Here is a 12,880-nt window from a genome sequence, read left to right on the forward strand (position 1 = left end):
TTGGCAAAATTGCTTTCACAACTAAATAATTTGGTGTTGGCAACAAAACCGCTAGTTTCATAGGTTGTAAAACAAAAGTTTCAAGAACTCGCAGGAATGTTGTAGGTGTGAAACTCAATTGTTCATATTTCCTTGAGTAAGAGAAGGTGCTTGAGAAAAAATCGGGAAAAATCAGATATACAAAAAAACGTAAAAAATTGCAGAAAAACAACAAAAACTACTTTTTTTAATATATTAGGGCATTTCCATACATACAGTATAAGAAATACATACATACATACAGTATATAATTCTACTTACATACTGTATAAGAAATAAAGTAAGAATTATATAGTATATACAATTTTTACTGTATAATTCTTACAGTATATATACAATAATTTAGTAGAAAGACGGCTATTTATCAAAAATTAGACGGCTATACGATTGTAAATACCTTAGAAAATGAAGTCGCCGGTAATGCCCTCTGTCGCGCGACCAAAACAACACCTTCTATTCACTTCCCTTTGACTTCAACTTTGTCTCTTAACCCTTAGCCACGAGATGAGTGAGTAACCTTGAAAAAAGACGGCTATTTATCGAATTTTGCAAACATTTTAGGGTTTTCGCGGCATTTATTTTTTGCGGGCTTTCATGCAGCACATTTAATCGCGTTTTTTTTTACGATTAAAACCGGAAAACATCATTGAAAATTGGCAAACAATCGATCAACGATTTTTCCCTTTTTTGGGGGAATTAATCGAGAGCAATGCCAATTGCCGATTAATCGGGAATAATCGGGAATATCCCGACTATTGCTTATTTGCTTTAAGTTTAAACTACACTAATTTCTTCAATGGTATCAAGAGATGCATCTCTGACCCCCCAAGATGCATCTTGGAGATGGAGATGCGTCTCTGGTACCAAATACCTTGTTGAGACGTCTCTGGTCACAAGAGACTTTCAGCCACAGTCTCTCAAAGACTTACACCATCTCCCACACAAAACGTACCATCTCCCATACCAAAGGCATCGTCTCCCACACAAAAGGCGTCGTCTCCCACACAAATAAAACCAATAAAAAAAGTTAAACTTTAAAAGTCTGTAGGATTTTGCCAAGATCAAGGGCACAATGAAAAGCATAAAAGAGACAATAGAATGACAAGAACAAACTGTATTCTCATCAATATACAAAATGATCAACTGGATTAACCAATACAATGAATATAGGCCTGCTTATATAGGCAAGGCCATATGGATGTATGAGCACACAAATATGACATGTGGCTCAATGAGAAACAAGGGTAGGTAAGAAATACTAGGGGTAGGTAGAAGAAATAATATAATATTCCACAAGAGGTGGATGACCCATCGAATGTGGAGTGTAACAGCAAAATAAGACCACAAAAGGTGGAATTTCTCCTACAAGCTCTATCCCTATGTGCACACTTCCCTAAGTGTCTCAAATCCAAACTAGGAAGAGATGCATTATCCTAAGTTAACTTAAGTAAATGTAATAATATCCAAAATGAATATTTATTTACACCAACAAAGTCAAACGCATTGGGATTTTGGAAAATAAACTGTCACGAAAAGGGAAAACATGAGCCGACATAGGGTAGGAGCCAATGTGAGCAGACAAGACCACATGTATTTTCCACTTGACTATTTGCTGTTCAATGAAAATATATTTTTGTTGATGTTCTTTTAATTCCTTTATGCAAACTTTGCAATATACACAATGGGGGTGAATTCTACAAGATCCTTGGGAGTCGGGAATTCGGTTTTGATAATACATTTTCTTTCTTCTTTCTTGTGAGGATGTCTATATTCATATTCTCATATATATAATCACACAAAATAGCAAACAGATTTGCAGTGTTGAAAGATTCAACTTGTTAGTTTGAGCCCTTGCCTTCAATTTTCTTAGACACTTTGCCGAATTCGATTGATTCCTATGAAGTTTCCTTTGCTTTCAATGGATGTTTTTGTTCTCGATGAACTCTTTGCTCCTTTTATCCCATAGATCTGGATTGTTGTCAACTATTTGATACTTCCTTTTTCTCTTGAATGGTTTTCATTCCCTATTTAGTATTTGGGCATACCCTTACCAAAGGATTTGCAGTGTTGGAAGTTCAATTTCATGATATTTTCTATAAATTATTAAATTATATCAAAAAAATAGCATCTCCAAGTACCCCTGTCTCCTATTTTCAAAAATAGATGTATTGGTACCAGTACCAATATCCCATACCAATACCAATACTGGCCTCCTAGCAACCTATGATTTCTTTAAGCATTAAGCTTGCTTATTGGTTATAGAAAGTGTTTGTGCGCTGCTAGTGATAAAAATCTATAGTTTAAGAGAAATGAGGAGGAATCTCCACACCTTTTTAAAAGTACAATTCCCCATGATATCATGTTAAGAACGGGGGCTGCCCCTATTGAAGCAATTGATATGGTGTATCTCATAAGCTATCTAAAAAGAACTGAGCAAATGGAAGAAGGTAGATGGCCTAAAGCTGGCTTCAATGGAAAATTGTGCAAAAGAAAGAAGACTTGGATGCAGAAAAACATCAAATGGATAAGTGGAACATTTATTTGAATATGTGTCCCACAAATAACAAAGAGATAAAGGCTTTCGTTACGGATAAGTTCTACAAGAGAATTTGGAGAATCAGGCTAGGAAGAAAGAAAAAATACCATATCAATGAGTTCAATCCCACATGTGATCAACATCAAAAAGTTTAGATAGGGGCCAATATCTCGTCGAGAGCTAAAATTCTTATTGCTAAGCTTAGAACTAATTCTCATCAACTCCGCTGTGATACTGAGCATTGGAAAAGGCCAAAAGAGGCTTGGGAAGAAAGAGTATGCACTATTTGCACCTCCGGGAAAGTGGAAACTGAAAAGCATTTTATTTTAGAGTGTGAATTCAGCCTTCAAGGACAGCAGGGATAAGTTTGTTAATATCTTAACCACTAGCTCGTGGTATAATATATTCACCGAGGAGTATATTGAGAAGTTGGGGGTACTCATCATCAACTTGCATAGGAAAGGAATTGATTTGCAGAAGTTGGTTTGATTGGGCAGGCTGTCCCATAGGCTATCCTTAGCCTTGTGGATGTTAAAATTGTCTTCTTCTTATTATTATTATAATATATATTTATATATATAGACAGAGAGACAGAGAGACAGAGAGTAACCAGCACTCAAGCTAGAGACCAAAAAACACCGTAAGTGTTCAAGATCAGTTTGAGCCTACAAAACAGAGTTCTTGTGTGCTAGTAGACGATGAATCAAAAAACTTCAATTTATACAAACTTTATGTGTCATGCACACCACTTCAAGCATCTTCCACTGTCAAAATCTGCACCTATTTTTATGAAAAGAAAGTGCCGTGTTGATTCTTTTGCATATTGTAATGCATGCAATCTCTATTTAGAGTTGAGACTGATATTGCTTATTATATGTGATGTAATGAAAATCCATAACTCATCTTCCACTGAAAAAATAATTCATTGAAGAAAGGAAAAACTTCTTACACAGCATTAGCTGTATCATAAAGGCGAATTGAGTCATCGTGACTAGCTGTAACCAAGAGATCTTCCTTTCGATGGAAATCAAGGGAGCTGATTCTGCCCTTCTGAAACCAACAAAAAAAACTATCATATTGTAAATAAAATCCAAAAAGCAGATCAATTCTTAACAACTTTGAACGGTATGAAAGAAGCCAATCAACTTTCTGCCCATGTACACAATAAAATATAGCAGGCTACCAGAAACCCTAAATTATTTGTGACTCAATCTTGAATTCATGAATGACATTTAAAAGGTTTAATGAGTGGTAATATAAAATCAATTTAAAGTTTTATTTTATTTTATTTTATATGTATTGCTCAAAGTCATGGTCTAATCCAAGACAAAAGAAGAAAAACACCATTCATTCCCTATATTTCAAGTTCTATAATAACATTACAAATGTAGAAACTGGGGTTAGAATAGTGTGGCCTAGAAATATACATTGATGAGATAAAAAGACCATATTCCTCCCCTATTCAGTTCAAAGAAAAATAGGTTTTTGCAAACGTATAGTTCTGAATCAGTCTTAGATGCATCTCACCACTAGCAAACATTCAACACAATGAACACAAGCCCAACCAACAACTACTTACAAGCTCAATCCTACTACCTCCACGAAATAGGCAATTGGCAACTTTAAAGGATAACTTACATTTTTTCTATTATAATGCTATGACCAACAGGAACTAAAGGTGCAAACAATCAAAACCTCTTCCATATACAGATGTGGACTTGATTCATACCAAAATGTAAACACAAAAAAAGCTGTAATTTTTTTCCTTGAAAATGCCATAATGCATGAATATAATAAAGCTATATGATGCCTTGTTCCAAAACTATGAGAGGATAATAAGAAAACTATACGGGCATCAAATGCTACCAGATTAAAATACTTATATTGCACGTAAAAATTTAGAAAATAGCACAATATTTAGGTTTAGCTCCCTTCAAAATAACCATTTCATAATATAATTTGATAAGCATGCTATTTAATCTTTTATCATTGTCACATTAAATGTAAAACCACATTAAAGCATCATCCAGGTTCAACATTTACCCATATGGGATAAAATGGAAGCACAACAAACTTATCCATCGTTGTGAATGCAAATATACTAGCAGAAAATGAAGAGAAACCAAGAAATATATTTTCAACAGGAACCAAGATGCCAAGGAAATTATGTGTGGGAATGTATCATATATCTCCCCAAAATGAAATTAATTGTTTCATCATGCTCACAGAAACCACGAAAGAATGTATGAATGAAGATTATATGAAGAGAATATTCTGTATCACCAATTATATGTTGTTAAGGTCAAATGGTATGAGCTGTGGCAAATGTATCAAGACGATCGTTGAGGAGCCCCAGACTGAAATCCCTAAAGGCATGATAAAGTGTTGAAATTCACTAAAATATTGCTTCAAATTCATTGGGATACATTCACAATGAATGACGTGGGATCAAGTCTTGGGTGAATATGACAGAAGAGATTCCCCTCTATTATGGCATGTAGGACAAATTTTACCACACATGGGGATTTTATCAAATCAAAAATTATCATTTGTAAGTTTTTGAATCCATGAAAGCTCAACTATTACTAGTAAAAATTTATTAGTAAGTGGACAAAGCATGCTAGTTTTTGTTACAAACAAAAAGTTGATTCTATTAAGAAATAGACTATCACAATGTTGCAATGAGTTGTCCTACCTTTTAATGAATCTAGTATGCTCGCCAGTCTTAAATATGGAACAAGGATGTTAACTTTGTTGACAAGATAACTGCTGCAAGATATTCATATTTAGGTCATGCCAACTCCATAACAATAAAATGGATATGAACTAGGATACGCATTGATTGCTCACCTGATTTCAACATTTACAACTGGAAGGGTTTCCAAGAATTGAGGCAAACAATAATGTACATGCAATACAAGAGACAAGAATATGAAAAATTAAGCAAGTCGGACACTCTATCCACCATCTGATAAGAGCCTAGTCCTACATGATTTTTGTTGGGAAACAAATACGTTTAATACCAAAGGTTGTGAAGATCAATCTCTATCCAATAAACCAATCAAAGGATGAGATACAAGGCCTGGAAACTACAACATGAAAATCTGAAACTTATATGAAAGTCTGAAAATTGAGTTGCCTTAATGTGGCAAACCAAGATTAGATCCTTCTTCCTTATGATGTCAAAAATCAGCCTACATATCATGCTTAATAATCCTATCTTATGTGAACTTATAACAGCAATAAATGAAGAATAACATAAGTTGATGCAGATATGTAAGACATGATCCTCTAAGAATAAAACAGCTATGGCTCACTTCAAAAGTTTTCCCTAGGTATGATACTAGATCATGAAACACATATAAACTAACTTCCTACTCCTAGACTATCAGTTAATGATTTTATTCATTTTACTGGTGCCTGTAAGGTCAAAAGTTTCCAAGACCAGCACCTTATAATAGGTTACAAAGTTACCTTCAACTAAAAGAAACAGCCCACAAAAATAACAAAAGAAATATGATATTTAATAACTAGATCTCCTTAATAATCCTTCTCCAAATTTCTGAGATCCACATGCAATAAACAAATTACCATTACTAATCATATCTGCAATGAATTACAACGTTGGAAAACTTATCAAATACTTATTTCATCCACACCAACAGATGTTATGAGAGGAAACCCAAAACTAGGAAGAGACTATCACTCTTCTTCACTTGGGAATCTTCCTAAAGATTTACAACCAACCATGGAGACATCCAATTATAAATATATGCTTCAAATCAACTACCTCTTTGTAATTCACAAGATGGGTTGCTCAAATGGCAATGGACTAGCAAGGATTGAAACCCTAGAGTAAGCTTTGCTTTGTAGTCACATGAAAACAAGGGATGACAAACAATTTAATGATCAAAAAACTAGCATTTATAACACAAGGAATGGTCATTGAAATCCTATGGAAACCCGGTTGGAAGTTGGATGGAATCAATGCAATGTGTTCAACAAGTCAAAATACTACAAAATCCACCAAAATAGCAGCCTAGAACTGACAAAGGATTACCAACAATTAAAATTCCAACCACCAGATTCATGGCAATGCGGTGCTCTTCATCCTCCACCATCAATTTTGAAATTATGGATCATGCCCTTGGGATGAGCAATATTTTCTAGGCGAGAAAAACCATTGTTAGATGCAGGGGTCAAATCAAACATTTATGGTGATTCTGGGTAGGATTGGGAATGATTGGAACGAATAGGAAGCAAAATGGAAGTTTTGCAAAAATCCAATCAAGGACTCAATGTGTGGATGGGATGCAAGGGCTTTCATTTGGAACAAGATAAGAGAGTTGAACTTTGAAAGAAATTGGAATGCAACATGAGAGTGTGCAGGAATGGATGAAATGTATGTGAGAAGAACCAGAAGAAACTTGCGAGAAGGGTGATTAGAATAGGTCATCCAAGCCAGAGGCAAAAATCCTGAAGTCAGGTTGAAGTGCATAAAGGAAGAAAAGGAAGGCAAAGAGGCCAAGGAGATCTTTGCAAAATTTGGATGCGGAGGTGGAGATTGGAAGTGGACATGACAAGGGGGTTCCAAATATCTAGATGGACGTTAGAAGTCTGCAAAATAGGAAAGAGGGAGCACACAAAGAAACTTTTCTGAAAATGACACGGGATGTGGATAAAATGAAGGGAAACAGAATATCCAAATCCAATTCAAAAGTTTGCAAGGACTACATGAAAGGAGGTTTGCAAGGAATAGGAGTATTTCTAGATACATGACAGGGAAATCGAAGTCTAAACTATCGTAGAGATTTTACAACAAGAGTGAATAAAGGAAAATGAAAGAAACACAATGGTGTGAAGGACTTTGTGGGAATGGAACCGAATATTGAACGTGGAGGAAAAATTCAGTAATGCAAGGGAAATCCACAACTATAAAGGATGATGGAAATACCTCCTAGACTTAAACCTTTTGATCTTTTGCAACTTCCAATGACTAATGTGGATATGGTTGAAAATGAAATAATAGTTTTTAAGAAAATTTCAGCAATGCAAGATTGAGTCCCAACAAACACCTTAATGACCTAGATTTTTTATGCAATACAACCTTCCTCTTTACTATAATGTCCCATTATTTATTTTTCTATTTTCTGAATTTTTTATTTTATTTTTTTTCTGAAAAGAACACTACTAGAACAACAACTGAACATGCATGTAATATAAATGCCAGGCTTGCAAAACTCGATGAGCCATTAGAAAACTCGCGAGTAATCGCGAGCCCTAATGGCACGTGAGTTAATCGCGGAAAAACTCGGCGCAATTTTTCCATATAGTCGCCGCGATTTTATTGACAAATACTCGCCGTTAATCGCCAAAACCCACCCGAAAACGCAGCACAAAACGCGAGAAAAATGCAACTTAAGTCGCAGGCAAAAAAAAAACCTAAGTCTTTATTCCATTTCACGCGACTCCGGAAGGCAAAAAACGCCACGCGATTTCCAGTAAGGTTTGCATTTGCACGCGTGACCAGGTTTTTACTTGTTTATTCGTGATCTTTTTGTATTGTTTTATTTTGAATTCACAGTCATTTTAAATTTTAATCGACTATGTATTCACAGTCAATTAAAATGAGTCAAATGACTATGTTTTAAAATTTTAAATGACTGTGAATACATAGTCAATTAAAATGACTGTGTAATACACAGTCATTTGAAATGACTGCGTAATACACAGTCATTTGAAATGACTGTGACTGTGTAATACTGTGTAATACACAGTCATTTGAAATGACTGTGACTGCGTAATACACAGTCATTTGAAATGACTGTGACTGTGTATTACACAGTCATAGTCATTTCAAATGACTGTGTATTACGCAGTCATTTCAAATGACTGTGTAATACACAGTCATTTCATTTGAAATGACTGTGACTGCGTAATACACAGTCATTTGAAATGACTGTGACTGTGTATTACACAGTCACAGTCATTTCAAATGACTGTGTATTACGCAGTCATTTCAAATGACTGTGTATTACACAGTCATCATTACACAGTCACAGTCATTTGAAAATGACTGTGTATTACACAGTCTCAGTCATTTCAAATGACTGTGTAATACACAGTCATTACACAGTCATTTCAAATGACTGTGTATTACACAGTCATCAGTCATTTGAAATGACTGTGTAATACACAGTCACAGTCATTTGAAAATGACTGTGTATTACACAATCATCATTACACACTGTGTAATACACAGTCATTTCAAATGACTGTGTATTACACAGTCACAGTCATTTGAAAATGACTATGTATTACACAGTCACAGTCATTTCAAATGACTGTGTAATACACAGTCATTTTCAAATGACTGTGTATTACACAGTCATCAGTCATTACAGTCATTTCAAATGACTGTGTATTACATAGTCATCAGTCATTTGAAATGACTGTGTAATTGTTGTGACGTTTTCACACATCGCCCCATTTAAAATGGGGACCCCCTCTTTTCGCTTTTGTTTTGCCTGTTCTTCTCTCTGCTTTTAGGGTTTTGAATGAGTGAGTTGTCTGTCTGGGCTAGGGCTAAACCTTAAGGGTTTCTTTTAGATATTTTTCAAGCTGAGTCCAGTCAAATTTTGAAAGTTATTAAGCGTCCTTCCGAGGGTTGATTATTGAAGTAAGATAAGTCTATCAGGAAGTCAGATATGTCTCAGGTTAGGTCTAGTCAGGGTTTTTTGAGGGAAAATTCAAATTTTGTTTAAGTGTTAGCATTTTGTCTGAGTGTTAGATGAAATTGTATATTCCTGCCTAGGTAAATTTTGATCAAATTTTGGAGGCAAGATAATGCTTGAAACACAAAAAGTGCTCCCGTCCCTCACTGAAGGACCATGCCACTTTTTCAAGATAACTGATTCCTGGCCTTGAAGATGACCTAACTCTGCCTTGTGAAATGATTGGAGACCTAAATTTTGAATATTTTAGCCAGAAACGACGAAAGTGCTCCCGTCCCTCTCCAAGGGACCAGAGCACAAATGTTATTTTATGCATATTTGTCACTGACTTTTCTATTTTGTTTTGTGCAGGGTCTTCTGGAATGATAATTGGACACGACTTGATACTTTTGAAGATTTTTGAAGGCACAAAAATGGTGAATTTTAAAGGTTAAAGGAAAAAGTGCTCCTGTCCCTCACCAAGGGACCAAGGCAAAGTGCTCCCGTCCCTCACTGAAGGACCAAGGCGAAAAGACTTATTTGAGCCATTCCTGGCCTTGTTTGGTTAAATTGAGACATCAAAGGCATGGTGAAGGACGAAATGAACATGATAAAGCATCCAGACTTGATTGGAAACAGAGAAATGATGAAGTTTTGGCCTAGAAGGTCAAAAGTGCTCCCCTCCCTCACTGAAGGACCAGAGCACTTTTCTTTATATGTGCAATTTTAGACCTTTATTGGACATTAACTTCTATTCATAGCATGAAGTAAGATGAAATCTTCCCCAGCAAAGAAATTTCGAGGTGAAAAGTGAGACAATTTGGCTTAGAACGCAAAAAGTGCTCCCGTCCCTCACTGAAGGACCTTGCCACTTTTTTCAAATTTGCACTATCTTTGCAAGGTTAAGGTGATTTTATGATTTGAAGAGGTTAAGGGAAGCATGTTTTGTCCATTGAATATAATTTAAGCAGTCTACAAAGGAGTAAATCAACCCAAATGACAAAAAGTGCTTCCGTCCCTCACTGAAGGACCGTGCCACTTTTTCAAGTTTCTCCTATTTGTTTGATATTTTATGGCAAAACTTGACTTGGATGGAAAGGACGAAGGATGTTTTATGCCTTGGACGCAATTGAGAGATTTAAAGAACAAAAGGGTACGCCAAGATGTCAAAAGTGCTCCCGTCCCTCACTGAAGGACCGTCCCACTTTTCTAAAAATACAAATTTCTTGCAAAGGCAAGGCAAGTTGCATGAGTGAAATGAATGAAAGAGGGCAAGATTCATCCATTGAAGATAATTTGGAAGACTACCAAAGGACGAATTGGCTTAAAAATGAAAAAGTGCTCCCGTCCCTCACTGAAGGACCGTCCCACTTTTTCAAAAGTGATCCCGTCCCTCACCAAGGGACCAGAGCACTTAACATGTTATCTTGCCTTTCTCACCAATTTTGGACAAATTGAGACCAAGGCGCAAGTTTGAAAAAGTGTTTAAAATGCCTTGAAGTTGAATTGAGATGCGAGAGTTGCGAATTTTGACGACAACTGGCAAAAGTGCTCCCGTCCCTCACTGAAGGACCGTGCCACTTTTTCCAAATATGACCTTTTACCTTGCATTTTGAAATAATATTTTTATTACCAAGGCTCAAGATGGTGTGAAATGTGATATTCTACGCCTTGAGGGTAAATTGAAGATTAATATGATCAAGAATTCATGCAATGGACTCAAAAGTGCTCCCGTCCCTCACTGAGGGACCGTCCCACTTTTTTTTGAAAACAACAAATTCCCTCCGAGATTATGCTAAGGCAACGTTGTATGAGATGGGAAGAATCTTCTAAAGCATGGTGAACAAAGGTTTGACTTCAAAAATTGAGAATCCTAGCCTAAAAATGAAAAGTGCTCCTGTCCTTCTCCAAGGGACCAGAGCGAAGTCATTAGCATTCTTTATTTTTGCCATATCCCAACGTTAATATCCTCCAAATCGCATTAGATGCAAAATTGCCAACTTTGGAATATTTGAAAAAATTAATTAAATTGGCATTTAATAAATTAATTTTGGACCTCAAAAAATCGAATTTCTATTATAAAGGCATTTAAAATTAATTTGTGTCAAATAAAAAATTAAAAAATGGAGCGCTTGAAGGCTTATTTTTATTTATTTTGTCAAGTCGGCCTACTCCTTTTGAGGTTTTATTTATTATTTCACCTTTTATTTGCTAGGTCGGCCTCATGGGTAAGTGGAAGGTGAGCGCTCTATATATTGGAGGTGTTTTTTCACAATTCAAATCATTCATTCATTGTTTTAAAATGCGAATTGGGGGAGCAAATTGGGGAGGCGAATTTCTTGCTAGTTTGGAGGGTAATTTCTAGATTTTTTTTGAAGACATTTGAAGGCGAATTTCCAGATTTTTGAAGAGGCTAGTGGAGTTTATTCTTTTCCAAGCTAGAGGAGGCGCAATTTGTTCAAGAGAGGGCTTTGATCTACACTTTGCCTAGCGAAATCTATTTTTTACATCATTTCTTAGAGTTTAAAACTCAAAAGAGGAGGTATGAAGAATCATTTTTGAAGTTCTTACTCAAGACTTATTGTGATCCCATTGCAATTTTGAAGATCCAAATTCCATTCATGATTAATTTGAAAATGTGTAGTTCTTGGTTTATCATGACTTTTTTCAAATTAATATCTTAAGTTTTACCTTTGAAAGGTCTTAAATTTCATACTTTAAGGTTTGATGCTCAAAAGACTAACTTTAATATTTTGTGTAGGCATCAAATGGAGATCCCGAAGTTGGAAAATCAAGCCAGATCAAGGATGGTCTCCTCCAAGAAGATCAAGCAAGGACAAGGGCGACCTCCTCCAGTCTAGCATCGACAAGGATGACCTTCTTCGATCCAGCATCGACAAGGACGACCTTCTTCGATCCAGCATCATCAGGATAAGGGCAACCTCTTCCAATCCAGCATTCCAAGACGAGGTACATCAACATCCTGCAAATCAGAGACAAAAGAAGTCAGAGCAAAGGGTTCGTTGAAGAAGCAGATAATTTCAGAAGAGTTAATTAAAGATAGCTTCTCAACAACATCAAGTTGAATATTTACCAAGTTGCAAGTGTCAGACGAGGTGGCATCCCAGTCATCACTTCTCCAGTCGGATTGACCCACCTCAGCATGTCCAGATTCAATGTACCTAACTCATGGAAGGTGGCACAAACTTCGATGTACCTACCCCAGCTATCCATTGGTCGATTTTTCCAGAGAGGACATGTGTCCAAGCAATACAATTATTTCATTGGTCAAACATTAAATGTTATGTAATGGTTGTAACAAACCCTAATTAGGGTTTTCATTAGTGAATCTTGGCCATTGATCTCAAATTGATCTTTGCCATCGAATTGTATTGTGGGCACTATATAAGCCCCGACTTTTCATTTGTAAAAGGAGTTAGAAAATAGTTGGAAGCAGTTAGAAGACAGATAGAGAGTAGTTAGAAGGTGATTAGCTAGTTGATAGAATAGCAATTAGAGTAGAGTAGAGAGAGAAGGCAAAGATTGTTGCCAAGATGTTGTTGTAAAAGACTTGTAACTTCATTGAAGAAAT

General features: G+C 36.0%; 1 protein-coding gene across 3 annotated transcripts in view; it reads right to left on the reverse strand.

Moving 5' to 3' along the window:
- The window catches only part of LOC131045349 (protein ANTHESIS POMOTING FACTOR 1), a 216,675-nt gene that overhangs the window by 86,248 nt on the left and 117,547 nt on the right, over positions 1-12,880 (reverse strand). For all 3 annotated transcript variants that reach the window (XM_057978936.2, XM_057978934.2, XM_057978935.2), the window contains one exon: positions 3,525-3,625. In XM_057978936.2, the coding sequence (XP_057834919.1) occupies positions 3,525-3,625 (101 nt within the window). The remainder of the gene's footprint in view (positions 1-3,524; positions 3,626-12,880) is intronic.

The sequence above is a fragment of the Cryptomeria japonica genome, chromosome 8, assembly GCF_030272615.1.
Source record: "Cryptomeria japonica chromosome 8, Sugi_1.0, whole genome shotgun sequence".
Taxonomy (NCBI): domain Eukaryota; kingdom Viridiplantae; phylum Streptophyta; class Pinopsida; order Cupressales; family Cupressaceae; genus Cryptomeria; species Cryptomeria japonica.